This window comes from Capra hircus, chromosome 4, assembly GCF_001704415.2.
Source record: "Capra hircus breed San Clemente chromosome 4, ASM170441v1, whole genome shotgun sequence".
Classification (NCBI taxonomy): Eukaryota; Metazoa; Chordata; class Mammalia; order Artiodactyla; family Bovidae; genus Capra; species Capra hircus.
This window is the reverse complement of record NC_030811.1, coordinates 62719361-62740509: the sequence shown is the minus strand read 5'-3', so window position 1 is coordinate 62740509 and position 21149 is coordinate 62719361. Positions and strand designations below refer to the sequence as shown.

The window sequence follows — 21149 nt, the reverse complement described above, 5'->3', positions numbered from 1 at the left end:
GAAGGAAATGGCAACCCACTCCAGTATTCTAGCTTAGGAAATCCTATGGACTAAGGATTCTGGCAAGCTACAGTCCCTGGGACGTGACTTAACAACTAAACCACAGCCACCAAAAGTTAAAAGAATGATATTTATCAAGTGTTAGTGTGTGGTGAGAAATATCAATCTCAGGTATGCAGAAGATACCAGTCTAATGGCAAAAAGTAAAGAGAAACTAAAGAGCCTCTTGATGAGAGTGAAAGAGGAAAGTGAAAAAGCTGGCTTAAAATTCAACATTGAAAAAACTAGGATCATGACATCTGGTTTCATGGCAAATAAAAGTAGAAAAGGTGGAAACAGTAACAGATTTCCTTTTCCTTTTCGTGGGCTCCAAAATCACTGTGGATGGTGACTGCAGCTATGAAATTAAAAAACTCTTGCTCTTTGGAAGGAAAGCTATGACAAACGTAGACAACATAATCAAAAAGCAGAGGCATCATTTTCTCAACAAAGGTCCCTGTATTTAAAGTTATGATTTTTCCAGTAGTCATGGACAGATGTGAGAGTTGGACCATAAAGAAGACTGAGCACCAAAAAAATTGATGCTTTTGAACTGGGGTGCTAGAGAAGAGTCTTGAGAGTCCCTTGGACTGCAGGGAGATCAAACCAGTCAATCCTAAAGGAAATCAACCCTGAGTATTCATTGGTAGAACTGATGCCAAAGCTGAAGCTCTAATACTTTAGCCACCCAATGCAAAAAGCTGACTCATTGGAAAAGACCCTGGTAGTGGGAAAGATTGAGGACAGGAGGAGAAGGAGGTGACAGGATAAGATGGTTAGATAGCATCACCAACTCAATGGATATGAATTTAAGCAAACTCCAGGAGATCATGAAGGACAGGGAAGCCTTGTGTTCTGCGGTCCATGGAGCTGCAGAGTAGGACACAACTTAGTGACTGAACACCAACATCATAAGTGTTTGTGGAACAACTGGGACTCACATACTATTGGTACAGCTCCTTTGAAAGTCAGTTTGACAAATTTGCCATGAGGTTAAACATTCAGTTACTATATGACTCAGCTATTTCACTTGTAGATATTTACCCGGGAGAAATGAAAACATGTATCCACACAAATATTTTTACGTTCAGTTCAGTCGCTCAGTTGTGTCTGACTCTTTGCTACCCCATGAATCACAGCATGCCAGGCCTCCCTGTCCATCACCAACTCCCGGAGTTCACTCAGACTCAAGTCCATCAAGTCAGTGATGCCATCCAGCCATCTCATCCTCTGTCGTCCCCTTCTCCTCCTGCCCCCAATCCCTCCCAGCATCAGAGTCTTTTCCAGTGAGTCAATCTTTGCATGAGGTGGCCAAAGTACTGGAGTTTCAGCTTCAGCATCATTCCTTCCAAAGAAATCCCAGGGCTGATCTCCTTCAGAATGGACTGGTTGGATCGCCTTGCAGTCCAAGGGACTCTCAAGAGTCCTCTCCAACACCACAGTTCAAAAGCATCAATTCTTCGATTTTTATGTTCATTGCTGCTTTATTTATAATAGCCAGAAACTGGAAGCAACCCGTGTCCATGAACTACTTAATGATAAACTAATTGTGTTATTGACATACCTCTATAGTAGTATAGTATTAAGAAACAAGTAACAAATGACTAATATATGCAGCAACATGGATTAATCTCAAAAGCAAATAGAGTACGTTCGAAAACAAATAAAGGAATGCATATGGAACGATTCCATTTATATAAAATTCTAGAAAGGGGACAACAGGATGAAATGGTTGTATGGATCACTGACTCAATGGCCATGAGTTTGAGCAAGCTCCAGGAGAATGTGAAGAACAGGGAAGCCTGGTGTGCTGCAGTCCATGGGATTGTAGAGTTGGACACGACTGAGTAACTGAACAACATAGTGACAGAAAACTCAACTGGGAGCCAAGGATGGAGATGGAGGCAGATTTGCTTGGGGAAGAGCATGACCAAACATTTTTGGGTGATTCAGGTGTTTCATATATTGACCTAGTAATTATGTGCTTGGGTAGATTTTGAAAATTCATTGAATTTCACACTTAAAATTGCTGAATGATGTTTCTGTCTTAACAAGGAAACTCTGTTGGCAGGTCATTATTCCTTTGAAAGTAATCTTTTCTTTTTTGTCTGGCAGCTCTTATAAAATTTTTAGGGAAGAGGAGTTCTTAGTGTTCTGCAGTTTTATTACGGTATATCACAGTGTGATTTCTTTCTATTTATTTATCTCATTTGTGATTTACTTTGATTACAGAAGCTGTAAGTCATACTTTTATCATTTGTAGAAAAGTATGTTACTATCTCTCAAATGTTACATCTTCCTTGGTCCTTTTTTATTCTCTTCCTTTGGGACCCTAATTACACTGACATTACATTTTCTAATAACATTCTCCATCTCTCCTACTTTTCATTTCCTTATCTCTCTGTGCTAAAGTCTAAGCAGTCTTTTAGATAGATATGGCAGTTTTTCTTTCTTTCATTTATAGTCATCCAATCCCTGGGTCAGGAAGATCTCCTAGAGAAAGGAAAGCCTACCTACTCCAGTATTCTTGCCTGGAGAATTCCATGGACAGAGGAAGCTGGAGGGCTACAGTCCATGGGGTTGGACATAACTGAATGACTAACACACCTTCTTACTCATTAATGCTGGCTACTTCCTTGTGAGTTCTGTCTTTGGATAGTAAGTGCCTATTGGTAGGAACTTATTTATAGAAAACTTGAAAACTCGAACTCTGAATTGACAGATTATCCCTGAAAAGATTTATAGTTCCTTCTGCCAGATTCTTGGAGTCAATTAAAATGAATTCTTAACTGTTCCAAACCATAAGCAATGTGAATCTTAACCCCAATCACACCTTGAGAGTGGTATGTGGATTTTCAAGGGAGAATCTTTTCCCTTCCAGAAATCACCCTAGATCATCAGCCCCCAACCTTTTTGACACCAGGGACCAGTTTCGTGGAAGACAGTTTCTCCATGGACTGGGAACGGGGTTGGTTTCAGGATGATTCAAGTGCATTACATTTATTGAGCATTTTATTTCTATTGTTATTACTTCTCTTCCACCTCAGATTACCAGGCATTAGATCCTGGAGTTTGGGGACCCCTGCCTTAGACAGGCAATATTCTTTTCATTTTCTTTTCCTGATGATAGGTATCTTTTTTTCTAGTCCAGTCTATTAATGATGATAAGAGCAATCTGGTTCTAGCTCTTGATCTTACACAGTCCTGAACTCTGTACTCTTAATCCCTTCTTGACAATGAAAACTCAGGGATCTAGGATCCTGGGAATGTCCAGTGAACACCCTCAGGGCAGCATCTACTTTGCACAATGAAAATAAATTAACAGAATTCTTTGAAAAATAAATAATTAAAAATACCTTAAACAATCATGATTTGTTAATACTGATTACCTACATTAAGAATATCTATGTGTGTGTGCTTATGAGATACTTTAAATATGAATTTGTTTCCTTCTTGTGACATCAGGGATAATATAGACAATTTTGTGTTCAATTGGTGACTCAAAATATTCAGAGACTTAAAAAATCATTGTTTTCAAGGTCAAATCAAATTGGAAGCAATCATTCTTCATTCCATTTATAAGACCTAGGTAACTTGTCTTGGTAGAACTAGTACAAAAAAATGCCTTTTTGTAGATAGATAGTTAGAATACCATACAGAATTAATTTTTGTCTGTCAAAACCCAAATTATTTGCAACCCATAGATACATACAGCCTTGTAGGCTGACACCTCACTTAACTGTTAAATCACCTAAAAGATTATCTTGTCTTTCTTTTATGTGAATTCAGGAGCACAAAGCTATTTAAAATTCCTTCTCTAGAGATATTCTATTAGTAGTATTATATTTCTTTGACAGTCCTAAAGAGAACCAGCTCAATATTTTAACATCATATTTTTCAAAGCCACTTTGGGTTATTTTTTTAAAAGTTAGATTGAAACCTGAGGGGGAAAAATATACACTCTGTATATGGGATGCATTTCAGCAGGGTTCTATAGCTCACACCCTGTCTAGTGTCTAGGTAAAGCATTCTCTTTTAGCACAGCAACATTCAAATATGCAAGTGGTTAGTAAGTAAAAGCATAAATAGGTAGATTGTGCTTTCACCTACTACTCTCTGAGTGTTTGAATATGCACAAGCATATATATTGTGTTTTCACATATAAGTTTCAGAATGTCCCAGAAGGGCATAAGAATAAAAGAAAAAATAAGATTCACTGTACCATTAAAAATAGTCTACAAGGCCAGTGCAAATGTAGGGAAAAGGAATTATTGAAGCATAGCTCAGGTAATTTTAAAAGACTGATGCTAATAAGCAGTAGAAACTGAACACATTCTGAATTATAAAATGAAAGAAAATAGTGGACAAAGAAGATGATAGCAATAATAACTACCGCTTACTGAGCTTACTGAGTTCTTACTATACATTAGAAATACATTGAGTGCTTTACTTAGGAAGTCTCATTTCTAAGAGAATCCATTTATCAAGTGTTTAATACATGCCACTTTTATCCATAGAACAGTTTTTGAGTTAGGTTCTATTATTTGCCCCATTTTGCAAATATGGTAACTGACATTTAAGACCTTTATCAACTTGCCCAAGGTTACATAAACTTTAAAGTGTTAAGCCAGATATTAACTCCAAGATAGGCTGTCTGCAGAGACTATACTCTATAGCAGCCTCTCTGTTATATTGTCATCTAACTACTTAACCCTTCTCTCAACCCCATTGTTGTTCAGTCACCCAATCGTGTCTGACTCTTTGTGACACCATGGACTGCAGCACGCGAGGCTTCCCTGTCCCTCACCATCTCCCTGAGTTTGTCCAAGTTCATGTTCAATCAGTGATGCCATCCAGCCATCTCATCCTCTGATACCCTCTTCCCCTGCCCTCAACCCCGTTCAGTTCGGTTCGGTTCAGTTCAGTCACTCAGTCGTGTCCGACTCTTTGTGACCCCATGAATTGCAGCACGCCAGGCCTCCCTGTCCATCACCAACTCCCAGAGTTCACTCAAACTCATGTCCATCAAGTCAGTGATGCCATCCAGCCATCTCATCCTCTGTTGTCCCTTTCTCCTCCTGCCCCCAATCCCTCCAGCATCAGAGTCTTTTCCAATGAGTCAACTCTTTGCATGAGGTGGCCAAAGTACTGGAGTTTCAGCTTTAGCATCATTCCTTCCAAAGAAATCCCAGGGCTGAGCTCCTTCAGAATGGACTGGTTGGATCTCCTTGCAGTCCAAGGGACTCTCAAGAGTCTTCTCCAATACCACAGTTCAAAAGCATCAATTCTTCAGCACTCAGCTTTCTTCACAGTCCAACTCTCACATCCATACATGACCACTGGAAAAACCATAGCCTTGACTAGACGGACCTTTGTTGGCAAAGTAATGTCTCTGCTTTTGAATATGCTCTCTAGGTTGGTCATAACTTTCCTTCCAAGTTAGGGTATGTCTAATCTGTCCCATTTTAAAAGTATACAAATAGAGGTAGAAACTAAGTAACTTGCACAGGATTACTTGTGAGTAATATTAATAGCATCCAGTTTAAAACTGGTTTAGTCTATTTCAAGACTCTATGTACTTTGTACTATATTATTCGATCTTTGTGACAGTATTTTTCATTCTTCAGTTATACATTCCTTTTGTCATTCATTTGGGGCTTCCCTGGTGGCTCAGATAGAAAAGTGTCAGCCTACAATGCGGGAGACCCGGGTTCAATTCCTGGGTCGGGAAGATCCCCTGGAGAAGGAAATGGCAATCCACTCCAGCACTCTTGCCTGGAAAATCCCATGGACGGAGGAGCCTGATAGGCTACAGTCCATGGGGTCACAAAGAGTCGGACACAACTGAGCGACTTCACTTTCATTTTGGTCATTCATTTAACAAATGTTTGTTGAGCACTTTGTACCATGCATTCTTTTCCATGTATTTACAATTTTTAAATAAGATAGTCAATGCAAGAAAATGTGCAACTATCACTGGTAATTTTATGATACTATGATTTTCTATCATAAATATCTTATCCTCATGGTTTATATGACATTGAAACTGAGTCTAAGTTTTATATCAGATTTGGTTTCCAAAACAATATGCTTGACTTAAAACCTACCCTATAATTGCAGAGATGATTAGTTTTATTTCATAATTCTGCTTGAATGATTATTTAAGTAGACAAAATGGGTAATTGTTTCCTTTCTAAGTCCTTATCCAAAATAGCCAGTTTAATAAGGTAAACCAATATTTGGACTTATCAGGAGAATGTGCTTTGCCAACAAGTAAGTAAAAGGGTTTTTTCCACATCATTAACACTTGATGTTGGGATAGTAGTTCTTAGAAGGAGTCTCATAATAAAAGCAGTAGTGATGTCAAGAACTAATTGACTGATTTTAATTGAAGAACATTTGTATGACAGTAAGATATATTTAACTTGGTTTTGCTTTTCTTTAAAAAGCTGAAACTCTTCTTCCCAGTAGTAATTAAAAATAAATAGCAGTCATTTACTTACTGTGGGCTTCTAATGGCCACAGCATTGCTTCCTTGCATGAATGATTTACTGATCTAAGGCAAAGCAATTCAACACTGAAATTATCTTGAAAATTAAAAACCATTCTAGATAATGAATAGTTTCAATTTCTATAGCACCAATTTCTGTATAGTTTTCCTTTTTAATGTATTCTTTTGCACATATACAATTTACTAACAAAAATGGTCTGACTGAGACTCCACCTCCATGAACCATGTGTAAAGCTCAGACTCTAGGGTTAAGTCTATAGACTTGGGAGTGACATTTATTAATTCAACTATCATTTACTGCAAAGTTTCTTTAAGCTAGATATTTTCTGGAATTCTTTTGGGAATAAAAGAACAAAAAAATTAGTATCTGAAAAGGAATTATTATAGGCTTAGGATAATATTTAATCTAACTTCATCCCTTTTATTTAGTAATATTATAATTTATGTGACCCATCCCCTATTGATTATTTAAAAAGATACTTTTTTATTGCTATAAAAGGCCTATATTGAGCACGGTGCTGCTGCTGCTGCTGCTAAGTAGCTTCAGTCATGTCCGACTCTGTGCGATCCCATAGACAGCAGTCCACCAGGCTCCCCCATCCCTGGGATTCTCCAGGCAAGAACACTGGAGTGGGTTGCCATGTCCTTCTCCAATGCACGGAAGGGAAAAGTGAAAATGGAGTCACTCAGTTGTGTCCGACTCTTCGCGACCCCATGGACTGCAGCCACCAGGCTCCTCCATCCTTGGGATTTTCCAGGCGAGAGTACTGGAGTGGGGTGCCATTGCCTTCTCCGCATATTGAGCATATCTGGTAATAAATATTTGTTAGAGTTTCTCATTATTTCCTTGGAATGTATTTCTAATAGTAAATAACTAGGTTGCTACTGCTGCTGCTAAGTCACTTCAGTCGTGTCCAACTCTGTGCGACCCCATAGACGGCAGCCCAGCAGGCTCCGCCATCCCTGGAATTCTCCAGGCAAGAACACTGGAGTGGGTTGCCATTTCCTTCTCCAATGCATGAAAGTGAAAAGTGAAAGTGAAGTAGCTCAGTCGTGCCCAACTCTTAGTGACCCCATGGACTGCAGCCTACCAGGCTCCTCTGTCCATGGGATTTTTCAGGCAAGAGTACTGGTTAAAAGAGACATGTATTTTAGTTTATTAATAAATTTGACAAAAGTCTACCCCAAATGTCAAAACAGGAAAAAAAAATTTGTATCATCTTACATTGCTACCAACACAGTATGAGAGAGCCTTTCCTTATTTGTTTTCTTGTCAGACTTCAGAAGATAGAATATTTCATTAAATGTATGTCATTGATCATTGCTTTCCAAATACTGTCTTCAGAATTGTTAAAAAGTTTCTCATTTTCAAGAATGATTTATAAAATAAAATGGCACTAATCAAAAATTTTCAGTTGACATTGTTAGTTTGTCTTTGAAGAAATTATTTAGCTTTCTTTCTTAAATATTCTGAATTTTAAAGCATTAAGAGGTTATGAAAATTCTGTCATTTGGTTTGAGACATTTATTTGACTAAAAAAGTGAAGACTGCAGCTGGGCAAGATGACCAATGAGGTAAAAGCAAATGTCAGAAATGAAATAGGTCTGTATTTTGTTGGGGCTTATTGGGTTTTATAAAAAAAAATACAGGATATTATGAATTAAGTAGCAAACCATTTTCTTGTACTAATGCATCTTGTTTAAGCACAAAATGCTACCTACAAAAATATGAAAACAAAATACTGTGGGTAGGATTACAGGGTCCTCAGTTCAGTTCAATCGCTCAGTCGTGTCCAACTCTTTGCGACCCCATGAATCACAGCACTCCAGGCCTCCCTGTCCATCACCAACTCCCGGAGTTCACTCAGATTCACGTCCATGGAGTCAGTAATGCCATCCAGCCATCTCATCCTCTGTCGTCCCCTTCTCCTCCTGCCCCCAATCCCTCCCAGCATCAGAGTCTTTTCCAATGAGTCAACTCTTCGCATGAGGTGGCCAAAGTACTGGAGTTTCAGCTTCAGCATCATTCCTTCCAAAGAAATCCCAGGGCTGATCTCCTTCAGAATGGACTGGTTGGATCTCCTTGCAGTCCAAGGGACTCTCAAGAGCCTTCTCCAATACCACAGTTCGAAAGCATCAATTCTTCAGTGCTCAGCCTTCTTCACAGTCCAACTCTCACATCCATACATGACCACTGGAAAAATCATAGCCTTGACTAGACGGATCTTAGTCAGCAAAGTCATGTCTCTGCTTTTGAATATACTATCTAGGTTGGTCATAACTTTTCTTCCAAGGAGTAAGCGTCTTTTAATTTCGTGGTTGCAGTCACCATCTGCATTGATTTTGGAGGCCCCCAAAATAAAGCCTGACACTGTTTCCCCATCTATTTCCCATGAAGTGATGGGACCGGATGCCATGACCTTCGTTTTCTGAATGTTGAGCTTTAAGCCAACCTTTTCACTCTCCTCTTTCACTTTCATCAAGAGGCTTTTTAGTTCCTCTTCCCTTTCTGCCATAAGGGTGGTGTCATCTGCATATCTGAGGTTATTGATATTTCTCCCGGCAATCTTGAATCCAGCTTGTGTTTCTTCCAGCCTAGCGTTTCTCATGATGTAGTCTGCATAGAAGTTAAATAAGCAGGGTGACAATATGCAGCCTTGACATACTCCTTTTCCTATTTGAAACCAGTCTGTCCTAACCACATGTTATTTAAAAATAAAATTCTACAGTAGCCTTGCACTTAACCTATAATAATCCGTTGCATTTTTATAATAGCAGTTTTGTCCTTCCTGAGTTTGTATGCTTCCATATTTGAGCTCTTTCCTTTCTGATCTTTTCTCAATAGTTATTATTATTTTGTTTTAATTTCTAGAACTATAGGACACAAAAACCGTTATGTCAGAGTCCCCCGTGGTCACATCTGGGTTGAAGGTGATCATCATGGACATAGTTTTGACAGTAATTCATTTGGGCCGGTAAGTCATCTTATTATTGATATTATTGGATATAAAATTTAGAAACAGAAGTACATCACAGACGTTACTCAGATAACCCAGTCAAGACTTGGCCACAAATTTTACAGTGGGATACTTTACGTTTGAAAATTTCCTTTTAAATATCACATGAATAATGTAAGCTGTCAGTGGGTGTGTAGGTGTGTGTGTGAGTGAGACATACATATTAGACAACTCAGTCAAGTGATGCTTTCAGCCTGCTATGGTCTCAATAGGAATGGTTGTTTTTTTCTCCCATAAATGTTTTGTACCTTATGTTTTCAATTAGTGTTTAACAGAAATAATGTCTTAAAAGACCTATAGACATCAATTTTCTAAGTCAGTAGTTTAAAAGGCATTTATAATGGAAATCATATTGGTTAAATAACATTTTTCAGCTTTTAATTTATAACAGAAATGCTTGTGTTCCTTATACCATGTTTATATTCCATAAAATATGTGACTAAATTCATATTTTACATTTTTTTTCAGTTTTGAATGCATACAGAAGTGCTCTATTTATGAACCCCTGCAATAACTCATTATAAAAAGAATATTTTAGTTAATGGAAACTGCATTATTTCTCTTTTATGAATAAGATTAAATTTGTTAAATGTATCATGTTGGCCAAGTCCACATTAAAATGTCAACTTTAGTTTGGGTTTTAATTGAGAGAGTAAGTGTCTCTGAAATGAAGTGTTAAAAATGTTGGTGTTCTATTATCTAGTCACCTATGTCTCTTTAAAATCCTAGATCTTCAACGCATTAGATTTTCCTATATCTAGACATGTCCATGCTTGTATGTATATAAAAGATAATATTGAGCTCCATTAGTTACATAGGTTTTCAAAAGTATTATTCACATCCTTTTGTCTAAAACTAAATGGTTGGTGGTCTATATAAAACATTTTTCTTCACCTGTTGTGAGGAACCACTATTACCGTCACTGCAGGAGAAGTCACTTTACTCACCTTTGACTAAAAATACAAGAGGCTTGGGATTGGATAAGTGTTTATGTGTGAAGTGGAAAGGGAACTTTAGGAGACAACATCTACTTCTTTTTCTAGCTGCAATGATAATAATAAAAACACCTAAAGTCTTTCTTGCTTTTGCATAGTAATTATTTAAAAAATAAAATTTAACTATTATAAAGTGTATCAGAAATGAAGTGAACAGATTGAAATTGTTGTAGAGGATCCCTTGAAGAGTGTAGTAAAAGTGACTGTCATGAAGAAACTTAGTAGCAATTTGAAAGTGAAAATAAACTACCTAAAAGCAGTTTTATTTCTTTTTTATCAATAAAATTAAATCTATTAAGTGTATCATGCTGGCCAAATCCACATTAAAATGTAAGTTTCAGTTTGGGTTTTAATTGTGAGGATGACTCTGAAATGAAGTGTAAAAAATGTTGTTCTGTTATCTGTTGCACAAGTGGGATGAATAATTACTAATTTAATAAGTACTAAAGCTTGAAATTGAGTTGCTTTTTCTTTATTTCTAAGTGAAGCCAATGCAATCTTATCTATATAATTAGTATTATTGTCAGTTACTTGTATTCCAGAAACTTTCTTATTTGGGAGAGAAAAATAATAGAGTTGATAGCCAGAATACTGCGAATTGCAATTCCAGCCTTCAAGATCATATCTATTGTGTAGTTCTTTCTGGGTTCTCTTTCCTGCTGTGTACTTCATAGTAGTACTGTGAACCACTGAACTTTAAGTAGACCTATGTAAGTTGAAAATATATCAGCAATGAAAATATCTTCTGTCACTTATATGCTTAAAAAAAGAGAGAAAGAAAAAGTGAGAGACACATATGAAGGGCAGTCTCATCGGGTTTATTACAATAAGGAACTACAATATGCAAAACATTGACAAATATATTCTGTGTAGGACCTTAATGCCATTGATTTACATCGTTTTTAAAGTAAATATACCTGAATTTACAACTTGAACCAGTAATATGAGTCAGAGACATAGAACCACTTTGAAATTTAGTGATTTTCTTCTTTTTATAATGGATATAAATGTATAGATGCAGAATGGCTTTTGGTTCACAAGTTGGAATAAACTATAAATTTCCATTCACTTAATTTGTATTGTTTTTATTTGTCAAAATTAGATGAAGAACCTGTACTAGAATGAGAGAAAGCATTTGTCACATCAAATACTAACCTATTTGTATTTATGACTTTTAGTACATATATTTTTACCATTACAGTAGATTTCATATTTACATTCCAATAGCATTCACTACGAATAGTGATTAGTAATGATGCTCCTAAAAGAGTTTAAAAGAATAGAGGGGAAAAAAGTGAATTAAAGGCCTACCATTTTTATTTAAAGCTAAACTCTGATGTTTGAGTAAAGAGATTTCATATTATATTTTTGACCAATTAATGGTTATCTGAATATTTTAATTATTTTAATATTTTTATACTTCTAAAAAAATAACAACTGAAGTTTTATAATTCTAAAAAAAGCAAAATAATCTTGAATCTTAAAATGCGTATGGACTTGAAAGATGTTATATTTTTCCAGTAATTCTCAGTTGAAATTTTTGACTTATCCATCAGTAATACTGGAGAGTGTGGAAGGTCAGAAAGTTTCAGGCTTTCTGGATTGTTGATTTATTTCTCCCCCTTGGAAGAGGGAATGCACTTTTCCTGGAAGTAAGCTCCCTATCTAAAGTTAGCCAGAATTGTCTCTAGGATGCTTATCTTGACTTTGTAGAAATTGACTGAAGCATTTACCCTTCGTTTCCCTCCCAAATAACTTCAGAATTGTAGCCAACTATTTTTAACATGCTTTAACTTTTTGAATTGTAATTATATTTTATCATAGAATCTCTTCAATTTATTTTAAATTGTTGCCTACGGGTAAGCACGTTGGAGTTGACTTTTTCCATATTCAAGTAAATTTTTAGTTGTAATCTAGAAAAGAAGAAGAAAAGAATGTCTTACTCTCTTTTTTCCCTCATTTGTTCTAAAATTTCCTATTTAGTTTTTAATATTTGAATTTTCTTTTCTGATTTGGTTTATTGCCACTGTATGTAGGCTCAAGAGGAAATTAAATAGTTTCATGGATGAAAGATGAGTAATGGGTTATAAATTTAAAGATAGCAAAGTTGTTATAGTAATAGAATGCATTATAACAGAATGAGATCCAAAATCTGCACTTATAACTTGTAGAGGATGATGTTATGGAGAGAATCCAGTAGACTGCTTTACAAACATAGATATAGTAAAATGGAAAATCAGATAACTTTAGTTTGGGACCTCATCAATCACATAACTTATATGGTCTACATTTCCTCATGTATAAAAGGAAGAATTTCCTCTCCTCTGAATTCATCTTTCAGTTCAGTTCAGTTCAGTCGCTCAATCATGTCCTACTCTTTGCGACCCCATGAATCGCAGCACACCAGGCCTTCCTGTCCATCACCAACTCCCAGAGTTTACCCAAACTCTTGTCCATTGAGTTGGTGATGCCATCCAACCATCCCATCCCCTGTCATCCCCTTGTTCTCCTGCCCTCAATCTTTCCCAGCATCAGGATCTTTTCAAATGGGTCAGCTCTTCACATCAGGTGGCCAAAGTATTGGAGTTTCAGCTTAAGCATCAGTCCTTCCAATGAATACCCAGGACTGATCTCCTTTAGGATGGACTGGCTAGATCTCCTTGCAGTTCAAGGGACTCTCAAGAGTCTTCTCCAACACCACAGTTCAAAAGCATCAATTCTTCAGCGCTCAGCTTTCTTCACAGTCCAACTCTCACATCCATACATCGTAAATAGATATTTAATGTAACGAGCATCAGTTCAGTTCAGTTGCTCAGTCGTGTCCGACTCTTCGTGATCCCATGGACCACAGCACATGTAATTTACTTAATGCACTTCTATTTCAGATTGCTGAGGATGTTCACTAGAAACAATGATGTATTTTTGAATATATATATATAATTTTTAAAGAACATCTTCAGCAACCTAAAATAGGAATACAATTTAAGTATGTTTTATTGATAGGATGAAATATTATGCAGTCATTAAAAATCTGTATTTGTGAAGAATTTAATGACAGCACATTCATGATATTGTTTTAAGTGAGTACATGAAACTGAAAAATGGATTGCAATGTTATGTTAATTGAGCCAGGAGTTATGATTATGGTCAGTTCTTTTTTATACCTTTGCACTTCACTATATTGTAAAAGGTCTACAGCAAGTTTTTATCTTTATAATCAGAAGAAAACTAAATATTCAAAAAAATAAGATAATGGTGATTAAAGTAATGACTTCTAAGTTTCATTCTAAATTCTCTAAAAATGGTTTATAGTGCCATGGCCAAAGGGAAAAATATTGATATCACAGATGTGATTGGGTAGAAAATGTTTCAATTGTGAATGTCTCTATGGAAGATCTCTGTACATAGAAAGGTCCAATCTTCTCATAATATGGATTCACTAATGTATGACTTTAGCTCAGATTTCCAGTGTGAAAAATATACTTCGTTAGTATCCTTTAAGGTTTTAATTATTGTCTGAAAATGTTTTTCAGTACATATTACTGCTTGATTTCACTGGAGTATGCATTAAAGATAGCTAATGATTGCTTAGAAGATTCAGAAAGCACTTCTCTTAATAATTTTTTGCTCTGTGAAAGACATTATAGCCTTTCCCTTTACCATCCCTACTTCTGTATAGATGGAATTAATATAATTTCTACTGAGGCATGTTCTTTGCCACCACCCAAAAGTAACTGATTACTGTAGATATTGTTGAATTTTCTGCTTGCTTTAGAAGGAAAGCACATAAAAGTCAAGCTTTTTTTTTTTTTTTGTATGTGTGTGCACATAGCTATGAATTTTCAAATAATGATTTTTTAACTATTTCAGATTAGCAGACTGTTCGTCAATTAAAAAGACAGGTAGCAGTTCTTTTTTTTTATTTATTATAAATATTCATTTTATTACTTATATTTGAAATGGTTTCATAGATACCCATTCTTTTTGGTGAAAACATAGATTGACCCTTTCTATGGCCTCCATTTAGCTTGTACATTCCCTATCTTTGAATTTGTTTGTTAGTTTAATTTAGTTTTAAGTCATGAGGCACTGAAATTCATTCATTACTTGCTGTATAAAGATTTGTTGTCAGAATGTATGTCATAATTGAAATTCTTGGGTTATAGTATCTAAAATAAATAATGTTTTTAAGTTCATTCACCAAAGGATATTAAGAAGGAAAAAAAAAAACATTTCAGGTGGCATGACCTTTCTAATCTATATAAAAGTGTTTTGACTTTTAGATTTGTGGTCATAGTATCACCTTGTGAGCAATTTCTATGTAGGAACCATGAAGCAGAACTGAACAATTTGGTGCAGAAACTATGTATGATATACTGCCTCTATCTGAGAGAGGAGACCAGGGAATTATACTAAATATGAATTCTTTTTAGTTCCAAGTCGTTTGGAAAAGAGCTAACCCAATCACTTATTTCATAGATGCCTAATTAAATCAAATACTAGCCCCCTAAACTGTTGTCTGGAAGGAAATATATCTAATAGATAATAGTTTTTAAATAACTGAGTATTAGCAATATTCTTTCTTAATTAAATGATTGATGATATAAAAATGATAATGTATAAGACAGCATTGAAATGAAGATGAAAATTCCATTAAACTCCTTTGAACTTAGCAAAATTCAAAACATTTTTTACCTTTTACAAAAGTACCAAAAAAGTAAAGGAGAGGAAAATAAAGTGTATGTTTTCTTTCATTCTGTCTTCAAGACAAATTTTTGAACATCTTTAAGTTATCCACATTGATTTTAGCCTGGATTGCACTGGCTGGAATGCATCAGGAGAGATGAGGATTGTACTGACTACAAGAGAGTACTAGGGTAGGTAAAATGTGGGAAATGAACATTGAAAGAGGTTTATTAGTCATTCCTGTTTTGAATTTTCTCCCTATGTTATGGATTTTTGGTAAAAAAAAAAAAAAAAAAGAAGAAGAAGAAGAAATACAGTATGTGATTAGGGCAACAAAATAAGGTTCTTGGAGATACAACGAGGCTAAAAGGAAGAGTAGGGAAGGAGTGTTAACATTATACAGACCAACTGACAAAGGGAAGCATCGGAATGGAGTCTGGGGGCATGTTTGAAAGATTCAGAGTGTAAGGACAGAGGTTCAAGTTGTGGATAATAGGAGTGCACTGAACCTGGGAGTCTCCCCAGTGCTTTCACCACTATCATCAAGAGATGCCTTGATGCCTAGAAAGAGCACAAGTGTGTCAATAGATAAAACGACTGAGGTATACGCCCAGCCTGGAAGGAAGCAGACAAATAATAGGGCAGAAAACAATACAGCGTCTAAGTAGAGGTATGAGACAGATCATCTTAGAAGAGTAGATATTTGTGTACTGAAAATCCATAAGAAAAACCTACAAAGGCTTCTGAGAAGGTTTGGTAAGACAGAGTGTTCTGAATCCATGAAAATAATAATTATTTGGTATAATCTCACACTGCAAAAAAACTCCGGATACTGCATGTTTTGTGAATGAAGTGGTTTATGCTTGGAGTGGTTAATATGTTTCAGCTGCATTGAAAACTTTGTTTGAACAGTACAGAATATTCTCGTGGGCTTATGAGAATGAATTGACATTTCATTTTATGTATTGTTGAAGTGTAGCATTTTCCTTGTGTAAATTCTCTTCTGCAGATAGAATAACTTTTATTTAAAATCAGCCATCTTCAAATAAAGAAAAAGGTCATTAGACCATGTTGACAGAATTCAAGTAAAGTGTTCTGTTCACACTTTCTTTGAAATGTGTTGCTTAGACTTTAATTGGTTGTATTTTCCAGTTTCCTTGTAGCACATGCTATTGTTCATTAAAATTTTGGTTAGGAGCTAAAACAATCTCTCTTTGTAGAAGAATATTTGTGATAGAAGTCCCTTGGTTCCTAAAATTATAAAAGCTTACTTTGGTGTTTTCCTTCAGTTGTTTTTCACAATTTCGTTTAAACAGTGCCAGAACCTAGCAACCTCACATATTTTACTTAGGAATAATTCTTACTTGGGTGATATAGACAAAAGCATGTATTTCATAAAAAGGCCAAAGCCAATGAGAAAAAATACCATAATAATGAAAATATCTGTATATCCAAAGTGCTAAATCTCAGAAAAGAATCAATTCTCTGGAGCAATATTCAAAACAGAGAAATGTTCAAACAGCAAGAAGAAACAAACAAAAAACCCCACAAAAATCCCTTAGGATCAGCATCACTGTTAGTTGGATTTGGTTATAATACAATTAGAACATCTATATAAATTATATCTATATATGTATATATATATATGATTGTTTTAAAGAGCATGGAAACATAATACCAACTAGAGCTAGTGGTGAAGTACATCTTCCTCCCCATGAGAACAGAGACAAACTGAGCTTCCATTTCTACCAAATTTTGTTTGTTTTAATTATTCTGCTACATAGAAATCATTTTCCACATGATTTCATTTTCAGAATTGTCATTAAACTTCATTGCTATGGCAGATACTGTCCCTTAGGGCCATTTAGTTAGAATTAAACATGTCCATTACACTAGAAATGTTATATTTACTGACAGTGGGTCAGGAGACGAAAATTAGTGAAATATATGCAGTATTGTTAATTTAGCAGTTTTACAAATTCTCAAAAATTTTAAGTGGGTTGAAATCCTTATCTTATTTATAAGACATAATCAGTGTCTATATTACACATCTACATAGAAAAATAAGATGAAAAATATAAGGAGCTCAAAAGAGAAGAAAAATCTACTGACTAGCCTAACAATATAAGGAGAAAAAAAATCAGCTCTTGAATACTTTGCAGTTTAAGGTTTGAGACTGAATTTCCTCATTTCAATAGATATTTACTTATAAAATATGTACTATTTCCTGTCTACCAATATGCAAGTGCAAAACAATGTAAATGATTCTGTCTTTCTACTGAGCTTCTGAGAGATGACTTTCTTTAGAAATTTTTAATTTTCCAAAACTTTTCTTCAGTCAGTTCAGCTCAGTCGCTCAGTCGTGTCCGACTCTTTGCGACCCCATGAGCTGCAGCACGACAGGCCTCCCTGTCCATCACCAACTCCCAAAGTCCACCCAAACCCATGTCCACTTAGTCCTAAAAAATGGCTTTGCTTTGTGTCAACATCTTATTGGGCTATTTCCTGAAAAATTTGCAAGAGAATTAAAAGGTCAGTTTGATTGTCAAAGACTTAAGACAATTCTTTTCTGTGTAATGGAACCATATATGGAGTCTGTAATGAAGTAAAATAACCATAGTTTTAGATATTATCCACTGGAAGACCCATGTGGGTTTGTGTAACGCTAACATTTGTCTAACTTGATGAATCAAACAAGTGAAAATGGAATTCTTTATTACAGTGTCAGAGTCAGAATCATGAGGTGTGTTCTACTGATGGGGCATCACAGGCCGCATCACTTTTTCACAAAATAACATTGATTCCTATAATACAGTTCCTAGGTATTTCTGCTCCAACTCATCCTCCTGTCAGCAAGAGTTTTTCTTAAGAAAACTCTGATCACATCATTTCACTTGTTGAAATAATATCATCAGCTGACAGCACCTATCATGCTTAATGAAGAAATGTTAGAAGCTTTCCCTCTTAAATCAGAAATAAGACAAGACGGTTAGCTTACCACCTCTGTTCAACACTATGCTAAAGGTCATTGCCAGTGCAGATTAAGGCAAGCAAAAATAGAAAATGTGGCAATTGGAAAGGAAAATTCCAAAGTTTTTTTGTTCTCAAGTGTATTATTGTCTAGTTAGAAAACCTAAGAGGAATCTGCAGAATTATTCAGACAAGTACACAAGTTTATTTGTGTAAGAGCTATCATATACGGTGACAAACAGGTCTAGACTTCATCAACAAATAGAAAACACCTTTAAAGAACTTGTCATTTGAAATAGCAATAAAAAATTGAGGATAGTGGTTATCTTTGGAAGGCATGGAGTGAACATAGGTGGAGATGGGTGAACAGGGACACCAAATTACCAGTACTGTCTTAAACCTTAAACAGGCTGGTAATGATGTAGCTGTTCATTATATTATGCGTTATACTTTGTATGTCTGAAGTGGAATATTTTTAGTAACTACATAAATATTAAAAGTTGGTTTCAGTGGCCACACAAAACTCATGGCAGATCTTTCTAATATGTTTGGGTCATGAGGTATGGAGGTCCACATACCACACATCTAAATATTTTATAGCTATAAATCCAATTGATCTTTTCTCTTAACTTGACAATTATACCTGCATATGGCTAAAACCAGCAAACATATGAAAGATGATGGAATTTAATTATTATAAGTCTACATATTCTACTGAAAGGCCTGGGATGTTTGAAAAAGTAATGTAAAGCATATAATTCATAAATTATTGTATGTTTATTCATAAAATTTTTCTGACCTTCAGTTTAGCAAAATCATGATATTGTTATAATATTTTCACATAATTTGCATTTTACTTAAACAATTATATAAAGATTAAAATATTTAATTGCATTAGAGTATAGAAAATTTGAATATATATTTATCAAAATGTAAATTAAAAATGGAAAAGTAATTTTTTCCAAATTTTTCTAAAAGTTTTTTGTAAAACATCAAAAAACTGGGAGTGGTGATAGACGGGGAAGCCTGGCGTGCTGCAGTCCATGGGGTTGCAAAGAGCTGGAAACAACTGAGTGACTGAACTGATCTGAAAATCTCAAAAATCCCTCTTAAAAGTCAAAAGGCAAAGTAACTACTAATGAACATAAAAATAATGTAAAAATTATTGAATTTTTAGGTATTCAAAGAGTTTAATCTTTTTAAATATTTTTATAAAAGTATATCTATTTACAGTTTGAGGGTTTGAGTTCAATATATTTGTCCATGAAAAGAGTCTATATTACCCTTTATGCATATCATATCCTGAACTACATATATGAAAATTTAAGAAGCACTTAAGCATTTAAATTTTTTGCTCAGGAGGGTAATGAGTAAGAAGAGCCATGACAGCAAGACTGATCTGGGAAAATAATGAGAGATTAGATTGCAGTTAGACCACAGCTAGAGAATGCAATGGCACCCTACTCCAGTGCTCTTGCCCGGAAAATCCCATGGATAAAGGAGCCTGGTTGGCTGCAGTCCATGGGGCCACTAAGAGTCAGACACAACTGAGCGACTTCACTTTCACTTTTCACTTTCATGCATTGGAGAAAGAAATGGCAACCCACTCCAGTATTCTTGCCTGGAGAATCCCAGGAATGAGGGAGCCTGGTGGGCTGCCATCTATGGGGTCGCGCAGAGTCGGACATGACTGAAGCAACTCAGCAGCAGCAGAGAATGCAATTACTCAATGATATTATTGATTGAAGTGGGAGATGATAAAGTGGCAATAATAAAAATATGAAGAAGTGGGTTGATTTGAGTCCTTAGGAAACAAGAATTGGTTAGATTTTTGTTAGATTCCTTTGACTAGAATTAACTCACCATATCTGTCAGGGAAGTTCCCAGCTCAAATACTCAGTTACCTTCATGCTCACCTATGATGGATCAAATCTTAAAATTGAACATGATGAGCTTTAATCATAATGATAGTTTTGTGATGATCTTCATGTGGAAGAACAAAAGATGGAAGTGACAAGGGAATGTCTCCAAGCTTCTTTGGTTAGCAAAATGTATGTAGAGATATTGTGGCAGTCTTGGCTACCTGGTGAGAATTGTGCTCATACTGATTAGACTTGCTATTCTAACCTTAGGAAAGATAACTGAGTTTTGCTTATGACTCATTAGCACTTAAAGACAAGTATTCCATCAAAATTCTGTTGTCAGGACTTTCCGGGTGGTCTAGTGGTTAAGACTGCAGGCTTTTACTCTAGGGATGCAATTTCCACCCCTGGTCAGGGAAGTAAGGTCCTACATGCCATTCAGAGTGCTCCCTCCTCTCCCCCACAAAAAACCATTTCTGTCCTTTTACGTTTAGCATCCATGTCAGCTGATCAACTACTCATCCATTTCACAGGCCTTCTCTGCTCTTTTTCTAAAGTTCTCACCCATTTCAGAAGGTGAGAAGGTGAATCCAAGAATGCAGAGGCTAATGAGAAGGAAACGTATTATGTACAATAAACATTTTGATTGCTGGCCGACAGAAAAGCAGGTTTAAAATTTTCTTTTCACTGTTGTTATTTAATATTATTATTTGAAATGTAGATAGGTAGGATATACTTCATTTCAGTAGTTTTAGGAAGCAAGAAAGATAATTAGTTTTGATGAAGGAATGATGTAGAGTATTTGCACTAATTTTCCACTTACATTAACTGATCATCCCTTTAAATAAAATTTTAGTATTAATATAATGGTATTCTGTTCAGTGGAAGGAAAGGGGAAATTATATGGCTTCATCAATTTGTAGATTTTGGGACCTTGCTTTTTTCTAAATCACTAAACCTGGTTTTCACAAAGATAATAATTATTAACTAGAATTTACTTTAGACTGACATCTACATTAGGCTAAAGTTTTATATAGACCCCCAGTGATTTTATTTATAGTTGAAGAGC

General features: G+C 35.6%; 1 protein-coding gene across 1 annotated transcript in view; it reads left to right on the top strand.

Annotated features, from left to right (window-relative positions):
- IMMP2L (inner mitochondrial membrane peptidase subunit 2) overlaps nucleotides 1–21149 on the top strand; it is a 972863-nt gene that overhangs the window by 727661 nt on the left and 224053 nt on the right. Inside the window, exon 6 of the mRNA XM_018047172.1 lies at nucleotides 9423–9525. Within this exon, the coding sequence (XP_017902661.1) occupies nucleotides 9423–9525 (103 nt within the window). The remainder of the gene's footprint in view (nucleotides 1–9422; nucleotides 9526–21149) is intronic.